General features: G+C 38.8%; 1 protein-coding gene and 1 long non-coding RNA gene across 2 annotated transcripts; both read left to right on the top strand.

Annotated features, from left to right (window-relative positions):
• The first annotated feature begins 60 nt into the window (after positions 1-60).
• On the top strand, positions 61-13,906 carry LOC136283803 (uncharacterized). The gene is made up of 9 exons (XM_066173035.1): positions 61-244; positions 6,260-8,130; positions 8,738-8,775; positions 8,900-10,386; positions 10,662-10,914; positions 11,207-11,273; positions 12,002-12,091; positions 12,464-12,535; positions 12,620-13,906. The coding sequence occupies exons 2-9, from the start codon at positions 6,408-6,410 to the stop codon at positions 12,931-12,933; spliced, it is 4,044 nt and encodes a 1,347-aa protein (XP_066029132.1). The 5' UTR covers positions 61-244; positions 6,260-6,407; the 3' UTR covers positions 12,934-13,906.
• Positions 13,907-20,688: 6,782 nt separating this feature from the next.
• LOC131768848 (uncharacterized) lies at positions 20,689-24,573 on the top strand. Its single transcript, XR_010718985.1, has 2 exons — positions 20,689-20,812; positions 23,147-24,573. It is a non-coding gene; the product is annotated as an uncharacterized lncRNA (long non-coding RNA).
• The last annotated feature ends 2,738 nt before the right edge of the window (positions 24,574-27,311 follow it).

The raw sequence follows: 27,311 nt of genomic DNA, 5'->3' as shown, positions 1-27,311 counted from the left end.
TGATCACCTTCTGCATAAGTTAGCATGTATTTCCGTATCACATGACTTAATGATTCTGAAGTTAAACCTCCTGGTCTTCTGTTTAGCAGCCATTAACTTTGTTGAGTTATGTTTATGCGCGGTGTCCTTACGTTGATCGTAACATCCTCATTCTGATTCCTGTTGACGAACCATTTGCATCTTCGATCGGCCACGGAAAGCTGTAGTTGGTTGGCACTTAATCCGTGTTAAACGTCCTAAGCCGGTAAGTACACCATACTACCTTTGCTAATGATCAGTACCGATAACTTAGCCGCCAAATATTTCAGTCACGGTGAGTCAACGGAGATTTACAGATTGGTTACCCTATTTGATCGCTGCAGACTGCTGTCATGAGTTGTACTCTTGTTTAAGTCACATGGAATCCAAATCAAAACGAATCGGCTTCTAAAATACCTTATTATCTCGACGGAGGCAGCTTTTGCAATCTCAGCACTCAAAAATATCCCGTAATAATTTTGTGGTCATGTTAGTGTGTATTTTCATGCATTTTGGTTACAACTAATTTTTTAAAGATACACATTGATAAACGTCATTTCTTGGTGAATGTATTTGTATCTAGTAGTAATTCTCAGTATACTTGCCTCCGCTTTCTGGTGATATTAAGTTTTCATTATAGAAATGATTTATCAAGGTTGAGGGAGATCAATTTCTCAATTTGCATGTAGCTTACGTAAAAATGTTGTTTAAAAAAAATAAGGCGCTCAGCATTAGAAGAGTTATGGAGATGGATTTGGGTAATTTTGGCGGCCATGAGGTTTTTAATAGCTTTGGAGTTCAAACAAACCATCAAACGTCCAAAGCTACATGAAGATTGCTTGTCTTAAGAACATTTGTATTACTCACACTGTTGATCAGTCAATAATTATATAGGTACCCAGTCACCTTAAGTGGTCACATCCAATTGTCTCACAGAGTTTAAAATAACTACAAAAACCAGTAAGTCAGGGTTTTTTAAAACATGCAAGTCAAGTCATCTGGTGGTGATTGTTGTAATTATATTTAGGTGGCTCCATAGGGTGTTTGCTCAACATTGGTGTGTCCACCAGTGTATTGTTTTTCTAGGAAATTTTTCATGTTTTCACTTTTCTATGTCATTAAAGGCATTCAAAAGGTGACAAGCAAGGATTGGACTGTCGTTTGCTGCAGTATATATTAAGAAAATTATTTTTATTATTAAGCTAGGGTTCCACAAAGGGAAGTGCTTGCTGGTGATAATTTGGCTTTGCCTTTGATTTTCTTCAATTTTCTTTGGTGAAATCTCTCAAAATTTTCACAAGTTGTGAAAATTGTCCAGACAATCATTTAAAAGCTGAAAAAAATAGGGTGAGAAAAGAAATTTTCTTGCTATTTGGAATTTTGTGTTTTCTTCCTCTATCTCAAATTTGGTCCTATGAATTTTTTTTATTGACAGGCAATAGGAAGGACACAAATATGCTCAACGGTGCAGCAAATCTTAGGAAATTCCACTGAAGGAAATATGATAAATTTTACTTGAAAGATCCCTATTTTCTTTGTCACAAAACATTACATAACGGAATAGAAATTTGCCAAGATTGGTATCCGAGCATGTGTAGACTTTTGAATCATGGATCATGTGTATTCATTTGGTATGTTTATTTTGGACTTGCAAAATACTTGGACATACATGTAGAACACAAGCACTGCTGGACAGTGGTGGCCCTGTATTCTTTAGTTGTTCCATGAAAGATAATAAGGTACATACCTTTGAGCAATTCATTTTGAGGAATCCTTGCAAGCATCATTGAAATGCTGCAGTATGGCAAATATAATTCTCATAGTGCATGTCACTTGGTTATTATTGTTGTAAAAATAGAAACTATTCATATTTACCATGCTTACAAAATAAACATTCCTTGAGACCTTGTGCAAATGTTTGTTTGTCAACAACTTGAGTTCCTTGAAGATTTTTAGCTGTTGTCTGTTGGTGGAAATCAGAGCCACTTTTGAGACCAAAACTTCACGATTGATCAAAACAATAATTTTATCTTCCTAGGATGGAAAAAACCAAACATCCTGAACATCGTAGGTTACTTACCCGAGATAACCTTAGAGCATGTTTTGTAGGTGGTTCCTTTTCCTCGCAGCCATCTTTGTAATTCAGGTTTCCATGACCAAATTTTTTAGCCTTTACTTGATGATTTCCTCATTGTTTTCTTTATTTTTGAGGTCTTCTTGAAGCAACTGAAGGTGCAGTGAGTGTTGTATTGGCCTTTTTCATGTGTAAAAGGCCTAGAAATATGTTGGGTGTTGTTGCTAGAATTCCCAGAGTCCATAATGTGGATACGTGTCTTTTACATACCTCTAGATATGAATAGTGCAGTTGTATTGAACTGCCATATTTGTTTTGCTTGGCGATATTTTTAAAGCTCCACCATGTTTGGGTGCAGATCTTGCATGGTCAAAAAACTCTATGGAGCCACCTTAAATATGGCCATTAAATGTTTGATTAAATAACTGCACGTTTGCTTGAGCACTAGCTTATTGCTTGTGGTTGTTATGGGTAAAAAGGTTAAGAGGATTTCCTTGTGAGCGTTTAAATCACTTGTTTTGTAGTCAAAAATAAATGTGTGGGATTGAAACCATATCTTGTCATTTGTTTTTTTTTTTATTAAAAAGTTACTGTCAATTTGGTTTACTTTTCCGTTGATGAACATTTTAAATATTTACAGGCTTGACTTTGTTGTTCAATGGTCCATTTGATATTTCTTTGATTGGATCAAATTGGTTGCATTTTGATTGTTACGTGCATTTGACTCATCTTCTGCCATCTTGAAAAAACTATCAAGCTTTCAGCTTGGCTCTGCAGTATTGCCCATGGCATTCTTATGGTGATGCTCATGAGACTCAAGATCAAACTTAAGGGTTGCTGAAAACTTTTAATTTTTTCCTAATTAGCCAGTGAGCTTTGTGGCAAATTTACTGGTGGCGAGTCTCCCACGTAGTAAGATAAATGCAAACCATGAAATAACATTTAATTTCCATTCTCTTGTGAAAAGATATGATATAGAAACAGTTAGGGTTCATTATTGGAACAAGGTCTAAATTGGGCAGCAGATTTTTATGATCAATGGAATTTGAAAGTTTGTCAGGGAGGGGGGTTTGAGGTAATTAGATCTTTCTTGCTAAAACAAGCCCTTTTGACAGTTTTGCAAAAACTGTGCTGCTTAGGTGATATTTTCTGTTTCACTCCCATGAGTGACCAAGACAGAATTTCTTCTTACAATATCAATATAATATCAAGCAGGCAAGTAATGAGAATAAAGAAAAACATCAATTAAGGGATTATAAGTTGATCCAAAACCAAATTCTCCAAACTAACATTTTGAGAAGTGTATGGCAGATAGTAAGGAGAATTGCTTCTGAGATCATGGGAGTGAAAGGGTGAAGATTGTTGAGAGCGCAGTTTGGATGAGCAAGGGTTAAACTTTGTTTTTTAAAATAACAGCCCCCTAGTATCCAAATTTATCTCTCTTTTCATGCATACCATTTGTAACAGATGGTAATTTATAACAGTTGCACTTTTGTCTATCTTTTTTGGATTGGTTTGCTTGTGTTGCTTGGCTGGTTCAAAGGAAGCATTGAAGGAGTGGATTTTCAATAGCATTTTATAGCTGGTGTCCTAGTGGTTACTCATAAGATGTGTGCCAATGCAGATGTCTAAAATCTGGATAACACCAAATATTTTCAGGTTTTTTTTTTCTTATTCAAACCATTTTTTTCCACTAAAGGAAGGACCTGGGTTTATTAGATACTACACAATGAAGTTTCTTAAGGAGATGCTTATCCATATGGCTGGTTGATATTTTATATTTTTTTAATTGACCTCTGATTTCACTTTGCACATTATCATGAAATTGGATAGAGTATGCTGATTTTGTTCCTTATTTTTGTCTGAAATATCGAGTAATTGCATATCAAAAAATTCTATCTGGCACTGGGGAATGACTTCCGCATCTAAAGAGATAAATACAATGAAATATACTCACCTCTGTAAATTCTCTGAGAGTGACTTATAATGAAAGGAAGAGACTTTGTAGTTACCCATAAGAAACTGTTCAATATGACTAAGCTGACCTAGTTTTTTTGAAATCAGGATAATTTAGCCCACTATACACAGATAATTTCCTTTCTTAATTTTTTCATCAATTCTACATATATATATGTTTACATGCAGGGACTACTGTTATTTCTCCTTGGGATTCTGGCCTCTGGGTCAGAAACCTTTCAGGGGCATTAAGGAATGATTTTCCAACTATGGCAGCCTACCTCTGCCTTCTAGGAATGCAATCTAATGCCCTTAGGCATTAGGGGTTGGGTTGAAAGTTATCTATGTGGGTGATAAATTTACCCCCATCTTTTGGGGATATTTAAGATGAAGACCACCACACATTCTGTGAAATTGTTTAAATTCGTGGAATCTGTTTTTGATCTTCATAGTCCCCCTTACTTACCTGGAAGTAATTTTTGTCTCTCCTGTTCTGGAAACATGCTGTTATGGGGCTTGCTTGCAGCCCACTCCTCGGTATTGCAATGAGAGTGGGGAAGCTTGTAGGTTTCCGTGTCACGACAACACAAGAGCGTGCAAGGTCCTTCAGGGTTCTGGCTGGGAAATGAACCCCCCCCCCCCCCCCAAAGACCTATGCCACATTGGCTTTGCTTGCTGGCTCGCATCTCAAAGGCCTCATGTCACTTGTGCTGATGTCACTCTTTACAGTGGCCAATTTACGTTATCAACTCAGTTGATAATACTAAAATACCCTGTTATGCTCTCCCACTGACACGGTACTAAAGTTTTTGTAGAAAATTATCCCCTTTATTCATCAGCACCATTAAGAGGTTGCAGGTAGGCTCACAGGTATTAGCCCAAAACTTAAACAAAAGACAAACTCAAGGTTAGGATCTTTGAGTCTGGCCATTTTATTGCTCTGCTTTCAGTCAGTATTTTTGCTCTGTTACACAGTGGAACACGGCATGTTTTGCCCATTCCATTTCCTTATTACGGTAAAATTGCATAATTTTGAACAAATTGTGGTAATACATACATTTCGTCCAGTTTGTTGCGTATAGTTTTACGTCAGTCATTTGTCTTCATTTATGAAGCCGTGATCATTGTAATCATCTCTACAATTGACAAACAATACTAATCAAAGAAGATGTTATGTGGTGAATGACACAGGTGTACTCGGAGTAAAAGAACTACAAGTGCTTCCAATAGGAGTGGAACATACGATCTTCTGATTAGTTCTTTGAATTCTCTACCACTGAGCTATAGGAGACTCGTGACAGGCTTGGCCATTAAGCTAGGCCCATGGTGACAAACTTCCCAACTACTAATCGAAAGGTTGTCGGGTCGACCCCTATTGACATCTCTCGGAGTTATTATTTTTTCTGAATGTGCCATTCACTAAATAACATCATCTTTCATTTAAACAGTAGGCTTAAATAATAAAACTCACCATCTTAATAAAAATCAATTTTTTTTTTTTTTGGAAATGGGAAAGTTCTTCTGTCAGTAGGACAATTTTGTGAAACAATTTGAAAGGAAATTCTCGTTGTTTAATCTCTTCATAATAATTCAGTTTAGCATGTTTGAGAGATCTCCCTATATAGTAGATTTATAGAATCTACAGAGAAAGTGTTATATGTAAGATCTGACTATGAATTGGACTGCATTGTGTTATTGTGGAATACAAGAAATCGTGAACACCGGAAACATTTCTCTAATATTTTTGTGTCAAGGAAAATAAACCAATCGCGTGAAAAATCGTGACTGTCCGTTGTGTAAATGCTAATAAAGTTGTTCTTTTGCAGTTTTCAGAGGTGTCTGTTGGTATAACCGAGACTTATTGCCACCCTTCGTTGCGGTGGTAATTTCGGTGGTAATTTCGTCTTTCTGTATAAAGAAAGTGAACTTGTAAGGCCGTTTGTCGCGGAGTCTCCACGACTCTGAGTCAGAGACTGGGATTAGTCGTGGGGACTGGGGCGGTTTAAGGCTTAGCATCTCAGAGACGAATTTGGAACTTGAAGGAACGACAAAAAGTCTTTTTAGAGACTTGAACGAACCTTTTCAACGTTTTCTATTTTCAACCTAACATTTAAATATAAACTTAACTTCCTCACTTGTGATATTTTCAAGCCTTTATAACTCTTTTTTTTAGATTATCATGTCGTTGTAATGAAATAAGTTTGTTGTCAGTTACATAGATAACTACCATTTATGGAACCATTGATAAGCTCAAGCCGGCGAAGAACCATCATGGAAACCATATTAAGTTAACCACAGCAAGGAAACGTCTTTCAGGATTGTGCGCCGGAGATTCCTTTGAAGAAGGGTGGACCTGAGCATGACTGACCTCGCAACCTCTTACTGTATCATGGGAACCGTATCTGGGCTCCTTGGTGATGTTCAGCAAGCGAAGGACAATCGTATTCGTGAGCTGGATTTTCGTTTGAAGAATTTAGGACCTGAGCATGTTGACGTGGCAGGTTCTTACCGTGGCTTGGGGAACGCACTTTATGACTGTGGTGAATTTCAGCAAGCAAAGAAATGTTATAGTCGTGCGCTTGATATTCTTTTGAAGAATTTAGGACCTGAGCATGTTGGCGTGACAGGTTCTTACAATGGCTTCGGGACCGTATGTGTTGCCCTGGGTGAATTCCAGCAAGCAAAGGACTATCATGGTCGTGCGCTGAATATTCTTTTGAAGAATTTAGGACCTGAGAATGTTGAAGTGGCAGGTTCTTACAATGGCTTGGGGACCGTATGTGTTGCCCTTGGTGAATTGCAGCAAGCAAAGGACTATCATGGTCGTGCGCTGAATATTCTTTTGAAGAATTTAGGACCTGAGAATGTTGAAGTGGCAGGTTCTTACAATGGCTTGGGGACCGTATGTGTTGCCCTGGGTGAATTGCAGCAAGCAAAGGACTATCATGGTCGTGCGCTGAATATTCTTTTGAAGAATTTAGGACCTGAGAATGTTGGCGTGGCAGGTTCTTACAATGGCTTGGGGACCGTATGTGTTTCCCTTGGTGAATTACAGCAAGCAAAGAACTATCATGGTCATGCACTGAATATTCTTTTGAAGAATTTAGGACCTGAGCATGTTTGCGTGGCAGGTTCTTACAATGGCTTGGGGATCGTATGTGTTGCCCTTGGTGAATTACAGCAAGCAAAGGACTATCATGGTCATGCGCTAAATATTCTTTTGAAGAATTTAGGACCTGAGCATGTTGACGTGGCAGGTTCTTACCATGGCTTGGGGAACGTATTTCTTGCCTGTGGTGAATTTCAGGAAGCAAAGAACTATCATGGTCATGCGCTAAATATTCTTTTGAAGAATTTTGGACCTGAGCACTATCACGTGGCTCTTTCTTACAGTTGCTTGGGGACCGTATGTTGTTCCCTTGGTGATCTTGTGCGAGCAAAGGATTACTTTGAGCGTGCGCGTAACATTCTTGCGAAGAGGTCGGGGCCTGAAAATATGATTGTGGCAGAGTGTTACAGAAACCTGGCCTACATCAGTGATGTTATTGGTATCCCTAAGCAGGCAAAGGATTGGAATGAGCGAGTGCAAACCATTCTTCGCAAAAATAAAAGGGCTGAGAGAGCTGATGTCCCTTCTTTGAGCAAGGTTCAAATTGTGTTCTCAGTCCCGCCTTATATTTTGGCCAGAGGATCCTTTGCGAAGGCCGCTTATCAGAGAGCTCTTGAAACGGGAAAGACATTCGATAAGCGGGCTAAAATCTTGTTGATTGGCCAAGACCGGGTTGGCAAAACTAGTGTCTTACGTTCTCTGAAAGGTGAGCTATTCAGACAAGATGAATCGAGCACATTGGGGGTGCAAATAGACATGCCTCTGAAACATGTTGGTGGAAAACCATGGAAGAATTCCAAAGAGGAACAAGAAAAAAGTACCTTCCATTACAAATGTGCTCTAAATATTAGTAACCAGTTATTAACTGAACCACCAAACGAAATTTACGTGGACAGCGAAGTTACGAAGGAAACAGAGACTGATGAGACACAGAGAACAGAGGGGATGATCGGTGAAATAGGATCAAACGTGGGTATGTACCTCATTACAAAATGTTGATTTGGTTTCTGTGTTGTTGAAAAACTTTACGCTAGTAAATCACAGAGGTTGCACGTTACATTACCTTTTACAAGGTGCAACTAAGACCGGAAGGGGACGTGATAGGAGACAGGTTGTTGTTGGAGTTTTAAATTCAACACCTCGCACACAAGTAACGACGATTTTTTAAAATGGATTTTTACGTCGTTATTTAACCCGTTTTCTCGGCAGGTCTGCAATACATCTTTGTTGACAGCTTATCGAGTGATACCAACAACAGCTTCATATGAGTTTCACTCCAGAAGATGTGCTTCTAGAACAGTCTATGATCACATCATGTCATTTGTAAATCAGTATGCATGGCTAAGCTCACGACTTCATCGTAACAAGGAAAACAGCAGACCCTCACGGAATTTTTTCGAGTATTCTACAACTGTGCTCGACACGCAAAATTATAATCTTACGTTTTTAAACCTGAAAAACAAGCCGTCAAAGTAAAGCAAAAGACAAAAAGGGAAAAAAAATGGCAACGACAACCATAGCACAACAGCGAAATATTTTCTGGGTTAAATGGAGTTAATCAAAGCTATTTTTTTTTTCAGAATTCTTCAATGAGGTTGGACCGGGGAGCTCACCAAAGGTTTTTAATGCATTTTATTGTTCATTTATATTTAAACGTGATGTTTAAGCTATTTATGAATGGCCAACTTCCATTCCATCTTTGCCAATGGAATTGACTTGTATGTGTTTTCGGTTCAATTCAGGGAAACCAAGATCATGATATAGAACCGAGGACTCGGGTGAACTCAGATATAATTTCTCCGATAACACAAGGAGACAACGGGCATCATGAGAAGCGAAACAGTGACATGCCTGATGAAGTGGTGCGACTTACAACTGAAAACCTCTCGAGGATAGAGTCAGTGAAGGATGACGGCATTTGGCCAGTTTGCATGGATTTTGGTGGTCAAGCCATTTACCGTGCTATTCATCCTATTCTCGCATCGCGTGAAGCAGTTTATCTGCTAGTGGTTGATCCTACCAAAGATCTTTCTGCCCCAGCCCAATGTTTGGTGAAGGAGCCTGGTTACGATGAAGTTAAGATTCCGTCTCCAGACAACAATGACACAAACCTAGATCACATTATGAGGTGGTTGGACATGGTGAATTCCTTCAAACACGAAAAGAACGGCGACGTATTACCACCTGTCATTTTGGTTGGAACACGCGCAGACCTTGTAAAAGGAGACCCCGAAATCGTGACTACGAGTGTAAAGGACATCATCTGTGACACAGCAAGAGAATTTAGTGAACACGTCATCGGAAAAACATTTGCAGTTAACAACACTCTTGCTGGTAAGGAACTAGAGGAAGAAGATCCCCAAGTTTTTGCCTTACGGAAAGAGATTCTGAAGGTTGCAGATACCTTGCCACATACACAAGATGAGGTTCCATTGAGGTGGCTTCAAGTGGAAAATAAAGTCTGTTATCTAGCAAGCAGGGGGACAAACTATGTCACAAGGCAAGACTTCCGAAAGAATATCTGTCACCAAATTTGCAAATTTGAGGTCGAAGATGACTATGAAGTACTTTTACAGTTTTTGCACGATCGTGGTTCAGTGGTTTATCATGGTAGGGCTGACGATCCAGGTAGTCTGGTGTTTTTGAGTCCAAAGTGGTTGATTGATGTTTTGTGTCAGATAATAACGGTTGTAAAACAGAAAGAAGAGAAAACTGTCATTTCAAATCTCCGCAAAGATCTTGGCAAGTACGGCATTCTTGATGCAAAACTGCTTGATTACTCTTGCACAAAACTGGGCGTTGGCGACATCAAGGAGTCTTTACTTTTTCTCATGAAGAAGTTCAACCTTCTTTGTGAATATACGGGAAAAGATGGCGGTTCCTTGTATCTTGTTCCGTGCATGCTGACCTCCACACCTGACGATGCATTTATGCCGGACGTTTCTGCTAACCCAGGCCCTGCACCCGTTTATGTCACATTCACCACTCAGTACGTCCCAGGCGGTCTTTTTTCAAGAATGGTTGTCCTTTTCCTCGAATTTGTACAAAGACGAATTGCCTGTGATCAACCAAAGCTCTGGGCTAACTTTGCTCGTTTGTTTGTGGGAGATCACACTGCAGTCGATTTTGTTTGCTACAAGCGTGTGATCAAAGTACACGTTTGGAATTACACCGATCCAAGTATGAACCCTGTTGTGACCGAGCCTAACGTTTGCTCAGAGGTCTTAAGGTAGGTGCACGTAAGTGAGTCATTCTATAATAGGGTTGTAACTTTTACATGAATTATCAGTTCGTGAAATCGGAAGTGGTTTTTGATGTTGTTCATAACATCGTTAACCCTTCGATAGTGTAATGCGTGTTATAGTTACGATGTTGTTTTAAAGGAGGCTGAAGTTAACCTCATTTCTCTCAGGTAAACATTGTGTACATTACGTACTTTCCGCACATTAACGTATCCACGTGAAAGATTTGTAAGAAAAATAAAAGTCTCTCCCTCTCTTTCAGCTTTTTGAAGATAAGTTTGGAGAGGCTGCACGAGGAGTGTCATTGGCTGCAAAAAGTATCATGGGATCTCTGCGCTAGATGCGATTTATGTCCGCCCCAGTTTGCTCGTGGAACCGGAAAGTGTTATTGGCATGCGGAAGAGGGATGTTGTCATGATGATTGTGCGCATTATGTTTCCTTAACAAAGAAGTCTGTCGTTTGCTTGCGTACACTGAGACGTCCACAGGTTTGTCCGCCCAAGACTTGGAGCCAGGTAAAGCTTATTCAAGTTCCTTTCAATCAGGATTTCGTTCCATTTTACCTTGAAAGGGGATTGGAATTAGGTCTGGTCAGACTTCAATAAGCTCTGAGTGGCCTTAAGACTGGAAATGATAACATTCAAAACGTTGAAGAAGTACGTTCCTGTTGCCTCCTATTTAACGTTCCGTTTGATCTCATGACTCAGGACTTTGCCCGGATGCTTTTTGTCCCTATAATGGCTGGATTTGCCCTTTGTATGATTATTTGGAGAATACTAACACTATGAGTAATTTATTTGGTTTCAGGTCTTGGAGGATGCCAATGACAAAAACTACAGTGGCAAGTCTTTACAAAGCTTTCCACAGACTAAGGGTAACTTATTATTACTAGTTTTGCTAGAAACATGCGTAAAGTCTTGATTAAACCTTTTCTTGGTTGTAGCGGCCGACATAAGCGAAGAAAATTTCAACGACAACTATGAGTTTCGCTAGTGAAGACGCACTATGAAGCGAGGATATATTGTACGGAAAAGACTTGAATCGTTTTATTAGCGTAGTCGAGGTATCCAAGTACTTATCGTAAACTGAAATATGAAATTATAAGGAAGAAGCTAAGCTAAATTCTAAGATACGGACCAACATTCCAATCATTCTGATATAAAAGCAAGATCCCACAAGACTAACTAAAACTCTAAAACAAACTCACAAAAGACTATCTTCAAGGATAAAGGAGAACCGCTTGAAAACGAATTCTAACAAAACTAATAACCGAGCGGGAAAAACGAGCAGCTTACTAACAAAGCATGAACAACGTAAGCCACGTGTTACAAGGTTACAAAGAAGCTGGTATAAAAAACTGGGCGAAGCTACCGAAAGACTAGATGTTTAAACAAGTACGAAGAGAAGGAGCCAAATATATTTGCCTTTACCAGGCTCTCAATCTGTGGAGAGAAGTGAAAGAGCTGGTGAGTGACGTAAAGGTTGCACGACCCTCACTCTTTTTGGGGTGCCTGCTTTTTTTCTTGTTTCTGTTGACTGAGAGACTTACTCAGGAATGTTGAAGAATGAAACAGAACTGAGGGATTTTTTATATTTCGTCAGGGATCTCCTCTTCGGCGCATTGCAGTCCTGTTCATTTCGGAAAGCGAGATCTGCCGTGCGAGATTGTTCCCGCTAAGGTCTCTCGAACAGGTAACATATGTCATATTTTAAGGTCACGATGTTACAGATTATAGACATTGTAAAATTCAATCTTCGAGAACATCGTAATTGGTTCAGGCACCTAGGAGACTGAGTGTAAGCCGAAGATCTCCGAATCAGTGCCTACCCTATAGCACCCCTGCTATCAGCTAAAATTTATTTAAATGTTTAACTTCCAATGAGCGGCCTAACTTCTACCCCCCCCCCCCAATATTTTTAGAAGCCCCTCCCTTCCTAACCCCCCCCCCCTTACTTAAAGAATTATTTTGTCTCCATAGGTTTGATTTCTTTCCATTGTTTCCTCGTTTAACCAAGATTCAGCGCGGTCAAGTTTGAATCCAATCATACACATTTTATTTGCAGATTTCGATAGACCATATTTCGAGTCAAACCAAGGAAGGGAGTCTTTTATTTGCGAGGAAGTGTCTCTCGCAGGTGTGTCAATTTTCTTTTGTCAAATTGTAGTTTTTTCATTCTTCTACTGCGCTCTGTTTATGACTTTCCTTTCAATACTCTTAGGGAAAGTTTTAAAAGAAGGCACTCTGTGTAGTGATGATCACCAGGGACTGTCGAACTCCATCTCAAAAGGCTGGAGGAAGCTTGGACGCCTGCTGGGTATTCGCGAGGAAGACCTTGATGACATCGATGAAAGAGGACGTGATTTTTGTGAGAAGGCCTATCAAATGTTACGGTTGTGGAAGGAAAAAAACGCTTCGAATGCCACTTATCGTGTTCTGTGCCGAGTATTGTGCGACGAGTGTTTAAATCGAAGAGACTTAGCCGAAAGATTTTGCTTTCGCCAAGAATGCCATCCTCGGTATGGGAATAACTGATAATTGGGAGGACTGACGCAAAGATGACGTCATCATTACAAACATATGTTATTTTATTATTGTATGATATAAATATATTCCATGTTACCGCGGGTCTGTACAGTAAAAGATCAAAGAAGACGTCAATATGTGGTCAGAACATCAGTGACAAATTCAACTACCACATTATGACGTCGGCTGTGATGTGCAACTGAACCGACGTACAGAGAGTAGTTATATTTAAAAACGGGAAATTAGAATTTTTGTAAAAAATCCGTGTACGAGAAAAGAGACTAGGCTCAAAACTCTGTAGGAAATGTGTGTTAAATTTGTAAAATGAACCAGAACGTTTGGTTAAAATAAAAACTTCTTTAATTTCCAAGCAAAGGGGAACAAATTTACGCGAACGAAAGATCACAAACAACTCACTAAAACTCCGCGAAAACAAACTAAAAGTACACAAAAAGTGTCCACGTTAGTTTTCCAATATCAAGGTTAGAGTTCTTTGGATAATTTGTGATTTTTTTTTTTGTATTCACGCGGGGCGCGTGAATACAAAAAGAATACAAAGGGGAGAGGAAGAGGAAATTGTTACTTGAAATTTAAAATCGAAAGAGATTTTCTACGATTGTACAGATATTTTTCCATTCATTTGTAGCCAAAAATTTTCCATAACCGTTTACCCAATTTAATTTTTGAGCTTGAAATGTTGTAATGTTAAGCAGTAACATTTAAAGAAAGATATTGTTTGCTTAAAAAAACCCGTGAAAAACTTCAGTGACAAATTTAAATAATGTAAACATTTATTACTCAATATAAATATACTTGAAAGAGTTCCGAACCATATGGAAACAACTCAAACTTTTGTATGTAGTAAAATATTTTAGTTAGCGACCATTTTTGGTGCAACGCAAATACATGTAGTGGTGAGCGGTATTAAGTATGATTTGCGTTAATTAGTGTGGAAGCGAATGGAAAACTCTACAGTTTTTTTAATAAAATTTATTGAATTTACAACAATAAATGATGTGATTATAAGTAGCTTTTGTCGGAAATTTTCGTGAGCCACCATATAAAAGCATAAGGAACCAGACAGCAAGTACGGAAGCAACAACGACTGAGCACAATACTTTTAATGAAGAAAAAAAACAATAAATGAAACGGTCGGACTTTATTACAGAGTCGCATGATTTTCCACACTTTTTGTTGTCTTTGTCACATTTGTTTGTGAGCGCGGCTTTTTATGCTACTTCCAGAAAATTGTTATTTCTCGGCAATATTAGCTCTTTAGCCTCTAGCTTCGCTGAGAGACCTGGACATGATGATCTTCATTGTCGATAACAGTACAGCTGGTCAGTTGATGGTGTATCATTTATTCTGTGCTTGTGCATATTTATCAAGAGTAGAAGAAAAGCAACGGATTGACATGGTGAAATTTTGTGCGCGCGTATAAACGTGCTGTGTAGACGAGCGCGGTCGACGGTTCTCACACCACGAGTTGTGTTTTCTGAGGCGGCGTGTTACTGAAGACAGTCATACACGGTTTAAGCCAAAGTAAGATCACACACTGGCGTCAAGAAATCCGCTGTAATAGTGTCTTTGAAATTTCATTATATAATTTAGGTTGGAGTTTTGACTTTTTCTTGAGATTCTAGCTAAAAAAATTAAATAAGCTGGTCATGTATATGATATAGTATTTATTTTGCAATCGAAAAGTGTCCAATATAAAGATGTTCTTTTCACACAACTTTGTAGCTCACATCCGACCACGGTCGCGAAATTTGCGTAAAAAGTTTTCTAAGGGTACACACGTGAATTCAAAAACCTCCTTTCTTGATAACTTTAACGCGGCGATCGATCACAAATATTTGGGGAATTTTTTTAAAGCTCTGTTTAAATTTCTGTAAGTATGACAAATTTCTGACCGCTAAGTGGCTTCTAAGTGCTGTTTCCTTTGGAAAATGGCCTCGTTGATAGTAGGTCAGACAAACAACGGATTTATGGTGTGGACAGAAACTAAATGAAGCAATAAGAGAATTACTGTAACGACACAAACTCGTGCGTTTGGCAAGCAATTCTTACATTTCAGACCACCCTTCGGAAAACCAGACTCAATTTCTGGGCGGAAAGCTCGTAAAATCTTGACAGAATTCTTATCTAATTGCTTTTCAACTTTTCCAGTTTTAATTAAAAGCAAATGGCATGTGGTAAAATCTTTTAATCGCCACTAGATTGGATTTCATCGGCCCCTCATAAGTTGATAGCGATCTTAAGCCTGAGTTTCAACAAGCCGCACTGTTAGAGTCTATGCATATTGCTTCACGCCGCCTTCCCTATCCGAACTAATTAAAATATTCCTTTGTATCTAATGTGTTCCTTATGTGGAGCAGAATTCTCCGTGTTTCAACAACCTCGCCGACGTATTAAGAGCACTTGACACTTGGTTTACACGAAATCCGACTTGACATCCATACATCATTTATGAAAACTTTTACGTGGATAAGATGGTCGAATAAAAATATTTTGTTAAGGTTTCATTCGATGACATGTTTTATTTACAAACAAAACTTATAAATCTCACTTTCAGGCGAAGAATTTACAGAAAATACAATTACTCGAGCTGCGTTTAGATTCTACGGGAAGCGCCTAAATAGAAGTATTGTTTGTAGTGGAATACGGTTCGCTAGAACTTCTTGTTTGAAAGTGCAAAGCAAACGTACGAAGAAATCAGGGACAAGTCCTAAAAAGCAATGAAAATATTTGGATTGATGGTCAAGTACTGAAACTGAGATAAGAGGTAAATTATCCATGTTTCTTTTAGGGCGCACGAAACAAACAGGCAGCTGTGAAGATTTCCCAGTGTTGTGTCTGCAGAGTCTTGGAAAAGAGTGAGCCTATAACGCAATTTGTAATGCCATGTACCAATTTATTTGGACGCCAAAGTTTGTCCATTTTATTTGATCACAGTGTGTGGTATTCCTAAGATTAGAGGGAGAACTCACGGATCCATCCATAGTTATTTTTCACGCATTTGGAAAACTTTTGCCATTTAGATTGAGCCATAAATATCCTTTTTCATTGAGTCCGTCTCAGGAATTATAGAAAGTGATGCAAAATCACGCCTCGCTTTCAGCTGGATGGGTGACTCTAAGTAATAACCTTAAACTACAGTTTAAGGCGGAGATTAATTGATTTATTCTTGTTGTTGGTTTGTACCGAATCTGAATTATATAAACTGACTGGGCTGAAACTTACCAAAGTTTTAATTTGTCACACGAATGGCGACGTTAGTATAACATTTTATCGTTCAACTGCCGTAACAATTAAGTGGTGAACTGATTAGAGTTTGTACAATCTTGATTCAGAGCAGACATGGCATGAAATATGTTTTGGATTTTAGCAGTGGCACCATCACGAAGGAGCTTTTCGTGTCATCCTTTCTCCAAGTATAATTTGGTTTTGGAGAGATTTTCAATTTGCAGGGAGGAATATTGGAGAACCATGAGAAAACCCTTCGGAATCGATCGCTATTGTTTGCCATCTTTGGTACTGATGCACATTCCAGTGCACTCGGCTGCTTGTTGCAACCCTCAAAAGGGGTTGAATGAAACGAGTTTGGCTTTACCAGGAGTTTAGCATTTATTGTTTTAACTTAGCTTTCTGTCTTTGTCTGTTTATTAGGGCAAGAGGTTCAACTGTATACAACCCTTTGTTCTTCAAAGGTTCTGATCGGCTGCGAGAGGAGCCACACTCGACCTCAGACAGTAATACAAACGTCACAGATAGAAAACCGAATGAAGCTTAGTGGGCTCAGCACTCATGCAGTCGTTTGCTCAGCTAACTAGGGAGCCTTTTGTTGTAAAGTGAAGGAAACGTAGGAAAAGATCTTCTGAGATTACTCCTGTGCATTGTTATGAAAACTGAAGCGAAGCGCAATCTTGTGCAATCTTATTCTAAGTATATTGTTCCCTTCTGGTCACATCTGTTGTGCAGGAAACACAGCAGTGACGAAAATACTTCTATTTCATTGTCAGTTGAGGCGAAAGGATATCAGTTCCTTGACTAAAGTTTGCGGAGTTACTAATGTAAGACTACCAGGGGATCAAGTCAAAAGCATGACTCAGTCATCACATGAGCTCACTGAGTTGACGTGGAAAAATCAAAAACAAATCTTGTCTTCAGTCAGAAAAAAAGGGGTAAAGAAATTCTTAAGTAAAGGAGTCACTTACCTCGGATTTTTCTCAGACTTTTGAAGAAAGCTGTCTATAGCAGATCGCGAGAGCTGCTGCCACGGATTTACGAGAAGTAGATAACGAAGTATCTCAAGCTTAGGATATTTGTTGTAACCCCAAACTTTTCTATGACAATGATTAATAAGACATAATGGAGCGGGAAATTTGCATTTCGTAGCGTAAGATCTATCTTAGCTCTGATCGGAGTAAGGAATATATTGTAAAGGTTTTGATGTGAACGATGCCTCACAGTAAACTTGCAAAGGTTTTCTGGTTCTCAAGACCAAGATTTTTCAAATGTTGCTGTTCAGAAAAGACAGTTCTTTATTTTCTCCCTAGCTTCGTTTCCTTTAGCGATTATAAACGATTAGGAATTTTTCAATAACGATCTTCAAAGTGCTAGTATTCTTGCAAGAGCTCGCTAAATCGAAGCCGGAAATGTTGACGGAAAGTTGCTTTCGGATGCCGCGGCAACGTTCAGCAAAGAGAAAATAATTTTTACGCAATATTTTGTTGATTCTGCAGAGCTCTGTAGCTGGCAGATGAGACGACTTTCTTTAGCTGGTTAATCGATTTGTAATAGCAGCATTTTATATTTAGACACACCATGAGAACCTTGCTGATGTCTGCGATCTGTTTTTGCTATTAGCGTAGGTGTGGCACGGAATGATTCTCAAAAATATTTTCTTCGTAGAACAGAGTTAAGCTGAAAGCATAAGAAGTTTTGGAAAGCAGCTGTTAACGACTAAGGGGAGGGGGAGGGGAACTCGTTTTGTGCCGTTTTGTCTGTAAACGGCCGGGAAAAGATGTCCGTTATTGTGATCTTAGAGTATGCGTATTGTGTTTATCTATTAAGTTAAAATGAATACAAGAGAAAGGGAAATAACCGAGATATTTTTTCGGACAGACTTAACCAACTCTTCACCCCGGTACCAAACTCTTAACCTCATCTTTATTTCACTACCACAAAACTAGAGGAGAGTGGGTATGAAAACGGGAATGGATTTGAGGGGTCAGTTCTAAAGTGGGTGTGGAAAATCATAAGTTTTGGTCTAACATAGGGTCAGTTTTGGAGAACCAGGCGGCACGCCCCTGCCGAAATTCAGTCCCTCCCCTCGAGATAACATTCCCGTTCTGTGAGCGACTTCCATGATAACGCTTTCGGGTGCTGGGATATGGTTGAGTCACGTTATAATGTGACGGGCTGCTCTATGGCGTTTGGAAACTGGATGATCAATTTACATACGAATTCAGCCGTCTCGTCAAAATTGAAGACCTCTCGTTCGCAAATCGGCGCCTTTTGTGACTGCAACCCTATTCGCGCGTCAAACTCCGCTAATAAGTTTGTGAGGTACACACCAGCAAGAAGGTGCAGGGGAGGGGATGGTGGGAAGAAACAATGGAAATTTTGAGATGCCTTTCTCATGACATAATTACCATATTGACGTCTGTGCAGTAATATTCCTGCCATTGCAACGGCGACCTCTCTCCATCCCCCATCGACCAAGTCAGCCGTCGTAGACAAGCCCTGTCATTTGGATCTTAACCTCGCTATTGACTGTTACGCGGTGAACACAATTAGATGTAAACGTTTAGCACTCTTCTGTGGTGCTACGCCAGTTAAGAGGGTGGGCTGGGAGTATTAAAAAATAATTTTGTTTTATCAACTGAGTTGATAATTTAAATTAGTCACGGTAAAGAGTTCCCAAAGCTAACGTTTCGATCGTTAGACCGTCAGCCGTCGGTTCGTTATGAAAAGGGGCTAATACTTGCAGAGTCTAGTTAGAGAGTCTTCGCGACGGCCAATTTTCGTTATCATCTCAGTTGATAAAACCAAATGGATTGTATTGGCGTTGCCCTCCTCCTCCCCACACCCAAGGGGGACTTCTAAATTGAATGAGAGAACTCCTAAAATCAGATAATGTGTCTGTTAAGGAAAGTCAGGCAAGTACATTTAACGCGATCCGATCACCCCTGATGAAGGCACTACACAGGAGTGTCGAAACGTTGGGGTTATAAATTATAAATTATAAATTCTCGGTTACATTTATTAAATCTTTAAACCGGAGTAGCTAGCATCAAACCATGTCTGATTGTCTACCTGTTTGCCTTGTGAACTTTAACATATCTTACATTTAATGTATTTACTGAAGTGAACACCGTAGTGCTTATTAAACTGTTTGGGCCGGTTATTTACACGGTTTTACACAAGCACTGGGCGTTTCATATTCTCTATAAGAGGGTTGTCTTCATGAAATAAATGGCTTTCGGCTGCTAACTTTTGGCCCTCTTGACACTGTTTGCAAAAAGAAAATGTTCAGATAAAAGATTCAGCTATTCAGAAGATAGTTTAGACGCGGTTTTATCAAACAATGACTAATATTTGATTAAAAAAGCGATCCTTCAGCAGCATTACCGATGTGGCGTCTTTATAAGGAAGGCTTTTATTGCAAAATCAGATTTTTCTTTCCCTGACAATAATCACGGTAAATCATTCGCAGATATTTGTATAGAAACAAAGACTAGTTGAACGTTCCAGGAGTCTTGCTTTTTTTGCCAGTTGAAATTTTCAAAGGTGGTGTAGATTATCATGTTGTTGCGCACTAGTTACTTAATTTTCTCATAACCATCGAATAAAAGACAGCATTATTTTGACTTGGTGTTTACTTCAAGTCGAAGGCGCTGCGCTATTGAGATTTTCTTACAGGATGAACTAATTCATCTTACATGACATAGTTGATTTGCGGTGTTTTTCCGCTGATCTTAAGCGCGCGGTCTCGAATCCCGGACCACTTCCCATCCTGGACGGAGTTGAATAACGTCTGGGCAAGCGCTTGGCTTTGGCGCGGAAAAGTCCGCAGAAAAACAGATTTTGGGTGGCTTTCATGTTTGACTTTCCATTCTGTTACTTCTAAGTGTTGTTTCCCTTGTCACTTTTCTTTTAAAGGGAAACCTCCAAAAACTTTGTACACCCCCAAAATATTTTGAAAATGTAATTTTCTCCTTAAAAACATTGGAGAGAGGAAATGCCTTCAACTACAACAAAATGCCCTGGTTTCAAATGCCAGCCCCGTTTGTCTCTGCAAATTTCGATGAATTTTAAACCTTGTGCGCTTGGGTCCGCGTTATTGACCGCATAAATTTGACGTACCATAATTTTATTTAGCTCTGCCCTTCCCGTGAGCCTCCCCGTGATCGGTGGCGTGATCACCTGCTGCATAAATTAGCATGTATTTCCGTATCACGTGACTTAATGATTCTGAAGTTAAACCTCCTGATCTGGGAGTTACTACATCACGGGCGACGAGTGGGGGATGAAGAAAAGACCGAAATACGAGTGGTCAGCGGGTAAACAAATTTAATACATCATATAGAGACCACCCGTTCCTCACGTTGTAACCCAGTAACTACTGGACTTGTAATGACGTTGTAACCAGTCAATTAATGCATTGTAATCGGGATAGACCTATTGACAAATCTAGACCTGGGGGAGGGGTGAATGAGTAGCTAAAATGTCGTGTGTAATCTACGTATCACTGGCGCGCTAATTCGGATCGATCGATTCAGAAGAGATATATTTTTCCTTTATTTGCAAGCTCACACGCTTTATCTGTGCAATTAGCCGACACCTTTCTGGTCGTAAATTTGGTTTATCGATCATTTTCAAGGTGAGTATCACTAATAATAAAAGGTATTCTACTTTGTTTAATGTTCGAGGCACTTGTCTGATGATTTGATGATCGGATATGATCGATAAGTTATAAATATTTCTAAGCCTTTATTTACCTCTCAAAAATTCACGGGTCGATAGGTAAGCAAACCATCACAATATTTTATAAACCAGTAATCGTGCATCTCATTTAAATTCATGAGAGCCATTTATTTGCGGGCTACAAGTACCAGTATTCACAATAGTGATTCATGCATGTGCGGCTTAACAGTCATCTCGCCATCAGTTACAATGAATATCATGACAGTTATTTTATATTTAAGATTATTGTCATTTCGAGAACTGAAAATAAAAATTCCAATCTACAAATAAAGTCACATTTAGCATGTTTATGTGTATTAATATATAGTCCCACAACGATCCATCGCATTCCAGATAACTGATGAACTGTCTAGTTGTCCTCGTGCACCGGTGCGTAAAGGAATAACCATTGTATTTTCTTTGTTTAGGAGTCATTGGTTAGCTGTTATGTATTTTTTGGTCTTTTGTATCGGCTCTTGTGTACCGGTACCCGAGGACAAAACCAAAATGTGGATTACATTCATCTCATTACAATCCAACTATTTGTGGATTACAATATTTGCATTACAATCCAATAATTTATGGGTTACAATCATCTCATCACCATCCAATAATTTGTGGATTACAATTATCTAATTTAAATTCAATCATTTGTGAATGCTATTATCTCATAACAATCCAAAAATTTGTGGATTACAATTATTTCCTTACAATGCAATAATTTGTGGGTTACAATCATCTCATTACAATCCATTATTATATGGCTGCGATAGTACGTGCACTCTGATTGGTTAATTAGGGGTCCAGAATCCCCCGGTAATTGCTTATGGGCATTACAGATTTTTCCCCCTACAAAACCTAGTGAACTTAGTGACTTTCCCTGAAAGAAACTTCGTTGAAAAAAGACAAAATTGAACATTGAACAAAACATGTATCTCTTCTTTAAATATGAGTTCTGAAGAAGATTTTCTTCATAAGTTTATTACCCTGATGAAATTGTGACGTAAATGATAGGCAATGTAGATGTTCTCTCTATTCCGCTTGCTTTGCCTATGTGAAGGCATATAATAAATAACTTAACAGACTTCGGGCTGAATTTTTGCTTTATGGACCGTACCCAGAGGCTCAGTCCATAAAGCAAACATTTCATCCCTCAGTCTGGAATTTTACAGTAAAGCCATTGCGCATGGTGCACATGGTTATTACGTAAATAATTTTTGGATTACAATCATCTCATTACAATTCAATAATTTGTGGATTACAATCATTTTATTACAATCCAATAATTTGTGGATCATCTCAGTACAATTCAATGGTTTGTGGGTTACAGTCATCTCATTGCAATCCAACCATTATATATGCTTCCTTCTATACCTTATGTATTTTAAGGATTTTGCTGGCAATTGAAGTCTTAGTATTTCCTAAAGTTTTTCACTTATTACTTTTCAAACAATAATGATTCCATGGCAAGTACAATAAGATGGAAAGAGTATAGTTATAATATAGCTTTTGGGATGCAAAAGACAAAGTGCTGTTCACTTGGATTCATTGTAGAAAACATTAGCTTTAAGAAACACTTGCCAATACTGATAAGGAATCCAGTCTGAATACAAGCATCTTATATGTATAAACTGCAGGAATCGCAGTGTGTTAAAAGAAAATCAGGCTCGAAGTAGCCTATCAGGCCAGAGTAGTTCAATGGGATCATGCCCATCAGTGATATGGTCCATGAACCTTCACAGTCCCTGACAAGGTGGTACATGGACTGGGTCCACAACAGTGGACCATGGACCTGGGTTACGATAATTGCAATACAATCTAAATTAATTTTTGTATTACATTATCATCTCAATACAATCCAATAATTTGTGGGTTACAATCACCTCAATACAATCCAATAATTTGTGGGTTACAATCATCTCATTACAATCCAATAATTTGTGGGTTACAATCACCTCAATACAATACAACACATTATTATATGGCTGCGATAGTACACGTGCTCTGATTGGTTAATTAGCGGTCCGTAATCCTCCGGTAAACGCCCACGGGCATTACAGATTTTCACAGTGTTCCCGTGTGTTTGTTTTTAATTATATATTTATATTTTTGAACTTGATTTTTCCGGCTTTTAATCTGACTGGACAATCATAGTGACACCAATAGGAAACTGCTGTCTTTTAGTCACTATACTTAGCATTTTATTTGAGCAATTCAGTCAATTCAATTTATACTTCTTTGTCTGGTTTAGGTAATGAAGTTGAGCTGTTTGACAACTCCAACAAACTCGTTTGTCGGGGTGTTGTAACTGCTCAAGCCATGGTACACGGCCGGGCACTGAAAACCGGATGGGCCGCAGTGATGATACAGGATATCTTGTCAAAGGGAAAAGTGGAGCCATGGCAAGAATATCCCACCCATTCTGGGGAAGTAGAAGAAGGGAGTTTTGTCGCCTGGCCGACTGCTTACATCCAACCGCGACGAGAAGCTCTGCAAACTGCCCGGCCGAAACAAAACCTTTCGGAGACGCAGGGTTTAAAGGATGCCCTTCATCCCGACAAGTTTGTCTCTCCCGGGACAATAATAGACAGCTACGAAGCAGAAAGTGAAAACATTATGATTCCACTATTGCGCCATTTTACCATATTTGGACATGAGAACGCGCAAATCATGAGCCTGTAATGCCCCGGTTTGACTGTTTTAGAACAGAGCAAATACGGACGGAAAGCGTAGAGCAACAAAATGGTTGGACAAAAAGGAGCAAAATTGACTTGTTTACGTCCTTTACGCTTGACTTTTAAGCGACGACCTTTCGACGGGAACGCATTTTTTTAACTCAACAGAAGGAAACTTGCGAGGACATTTAATTCTTTTTGTTTGTGTTGTTTTCGTCATTCGCGCACGCTTCATAAGATCGATAAGATTCTCAGGCGATGGAGGTTGTATTTCAAAAACTAGGTGCCAAAATGCTAGAAAATGGCGCAATAATGAAATAATAAATCCCTTATTGGATGGTTTAACATGTAATACGTCCGGACATTTAGCTCGTTTTGCTACGCAACTCGCAAAATACCCGCGCGTATTATATGTTAAACCATCCAATAAGGTGTATGTAACGGTTCACTGTAAAGTTAAGCAACCACACAGAGGACGACAACGAAAATGCAATGTGGGAGGCTAACATTTCCTTCTGGAAATTTCATTGAGACTCTTGAAACTATTTACATTCATAGAATGGTGCTGACAAAGACATAAAGCTTTATTTGAGGTTATTCGTGTTGTTTCTTTGTACAGTTTAGCAGATTGCAAAACACATGTGCAGGTCTTTGCCCTGCATTGTTCTTCCTCCCCTTCTCTTAAGCGATGTTCTCGTTGCCAACGCTGTTGTGGTTGCGTAAATTCCCTATTGTAAAGAAAAAATGCAGTTTGCATGGAATGAGATAACCAAAGTTGTAATTCATAAGTCTGTTTATCGTTTCCTTTTCTCATGATTCTGTGTTCTCTTAGTCGATACTAATCTGTTACATCTTGCTGACTTATATTCTATTTTAAATACAAAATCATGATTAGGATAGGAACGAAGGATCCTCCACTGTCACTTGCTACTACACACTCTAATAAATCACTGTACATATCAATAAATAGGATAGCCGAGATATATTAAAATGAACTTATTGATGCGTTTTAGCGTATGATGTACATAAGACAATGTATGTTCCAATGCTACGTCTTCAGAAGATACTTAACAGTACGACCAGTGTTTTCGACTCTCCCCTGGATGCTAGTCCATTTCAGGGTCACCCCCTCCCCCTCCCCCAGCAGTTAATACACCGGTTCCCATGTATCATCACCTGACTGAAGAGAGGCATAGTAAAGGTTAAGTGTCTTGCCCAAGAACATAACGCAGTGCCCTTACAAGAGCTATTTTTTAGGCCCAGTGCATACTAACCCGGCATAAGGTATATTTTTTGGTCCAGCGCATACCGTGACAATTTGTCCACCACGCCCCCATGCGTCTCTATACAATAGTGACAGGGTTCGCACTCACCTTGAAAGTCCTTGAAAATCCTTGAATGTCAAAATAAAAATTCACGGCCTTAAAAGTCCTTGAAAATTGCAGACAGTGCTGGAAAGCCCTTGAATTCACTAAATTCACCCCATTTTTCAGTCTGTTTTTGTGTCTACCCCATTTTTCAGCCTCTTTTTGAAATAGAGTAAAATCGGGGCAAGAGTTGATATGCCGGGTATACGATATAGCGCTTAGTGTGTTAAATTCACAAAATTCACCCCATTTTTTAGTTTCTTTTTGAAATACAGTAAAATCGGGGTGAATAGTTGGTTAGCCAGGTATAGGACATAGCGCTTAGTATGTTAAATTCACAAAATCCACCCCATTTTTTAGTTTCTTTTTGAAATACAGTAAAATCGAGGTGAATAGTTGGTTAGCCAGGTATAGAACATAGCGCTTAGTATGTTAAATTTACAAATTCACCCCATTTCTTAGTTTCCCTTTCAAATACAGTAAAATCGGGGTGAAGAGTTGATATTCCGGGTATAGGACAAAGCGCTTAATATGTTAAATTTACAAAATTCACCCCATTTTTTGGTTTCTTTTTGAGATACAGTAAAATCGGGGTGAAGAGTTGATATGCCGGGTATAGGATATAGCGCTTAGTATGTTAAATTTACAAAATTCACCCCATTTTTTAGTTTCTTTCTGAAATACAGTAAAATCGGGGTGAAGAGCTGATATGCCGGGTATAGGACATAGCGCTTAGTATGTTTAATTCACAAATTTCACCCCATTTTTTCGTTTCTTTTTGAAATACAGTAAAATCAAGGTGAATAGTTTGTTAGCCAGGTATAGGACATAGCGCTTAGTATGTTAAATTCACAAAATTCACCCCATTTTTAGTTTCTCTTTGAAATACAGTAAAAGCGGGGTGAAGAGTTGATATTCCGGGTATAGGATATAGCGCTTAGTATGTTAAATTCACAAAATTCACCCCATTTTTTAGTTTCTCTTTGAAATACAGTAAAATCGGGGTGAAGAGTTGATATTCCGGGTAAAGGACATAGCGCTTAGTATGTTAAATTCACAAAATTCACCCCATTTTTTAGTTTCTCCTTTGAAATACAGTAAAAGCGGGGTGAAGAGTTGATATTCCGGGTATAGGATATAGCGCTTAGTATGTTAAATTCACAAAATTCACCCCATTTTTTAGTTTCTCTTTGAAATACAGTAAAATCGGGATGAAGAGTTGATATGCCGGGTATAGGACAAAGCGCTTAATATGTTAAATTCACAAAATTCACCCCATTTTTTAGTTTCTCCTTTGAAATACAGTAAAAGCGGGGTGAAGAGTTGATATTCCGGGTATAGGATATAGCGCTTAGTATGTTAAATTCACAAAATTCACCCCATTTTTTAGTTTCTGTTTGAAATACAGTAAAATCGGGATGAAGAGTTGATATGCCGGGTATAGGACAAAGCGCTTAATATGTTAAATTTACAAAATTCACCCCATTTTTTAGTTTCTCTTTGAAATACAGTAAAAGCGGGGTGAAGAGTTGATATTCCGGGTATAGGACATAGCGCTTAGTATGTTAAATTCACAAAATTCACCCCATTTTTTAGTTTCTCCTTTGAAATACAGTAAAAGCGGGGTGAAGAGTTGATATTCCGGGTATAGGATATAGCGCTTAGTATGTTAAATTCACAAAATTCACTTCCTTTTTTAGTTTCTCTTTGAAATACGGTAAAATCGGGGTGAAGAGTTGATATGCCGGGTATAGGACAAAGCGCTTAATATGTTAAATTAACAAAATTCACCCCATTTCTTAGTTTCCCTTTCAAATACAGTAAAATCGGGGTGAAGAGTTGATATGCCGGGTATAGGACAAAGCGCTTAATATGTTAAATTTACAAAATTCACCCCATTTTTTAGTTTCTCTTTGAAATACAGTAAAATCGGGGTGAAGAGCTGATATGCCGGGTATAGGATATAGCGCCTATTATGTTAAATTTACAAAATTCACCCCGTTTTTCAGTCCCTTAAGGAAACTTGGTTTGAGAAATCGAGAAGTTCGAGAAATTGGCCATTTCAAAGACGAGCGGGTACGAACATATTTTTTCTTGGTACCAACCTTCAGTATCGATTTGATTGAAAACGAGGCATGTCATCGGGAAGAACATCCAAAAATTAGTAAATTTACCAAATATGATGGTTATTGGTTTAAACACAAAGGCATGGTACACTTTTAAAATAAGAGGGCTTAGTATGGATTGGAGGACGCCTGTCCCTCCAATCCATACTAAGTGTACCATGCCTTTGGGTGTAAACCAATAACCGTCAAATTTGGTGAATTTACTAATTTTTGGATGGTCTTTCAGATGACGTGCCCCATTTTTCAAT

This window comes from Pocillopora verrucosa, chromosome 10 (assembly GCF_036669915.1).
Source record: "Pocillopora verrucosa isolate sample1 chromosome 10, ASM3666991v2, whole genome shotgun sequence".
Classification (NCBI taxonomy): domain Eukaryota; kingdom Metazoa; phylum Cnidaria; class Anthozoa; order Scleractinia; family Pocilloporidae; genus Pocillopora; species Pocillopora verrucosa.
Note: the sequence above shows the minus strand (reverse complement) of the source record. Positions and strands in the feature narration are given on the sequence as shown.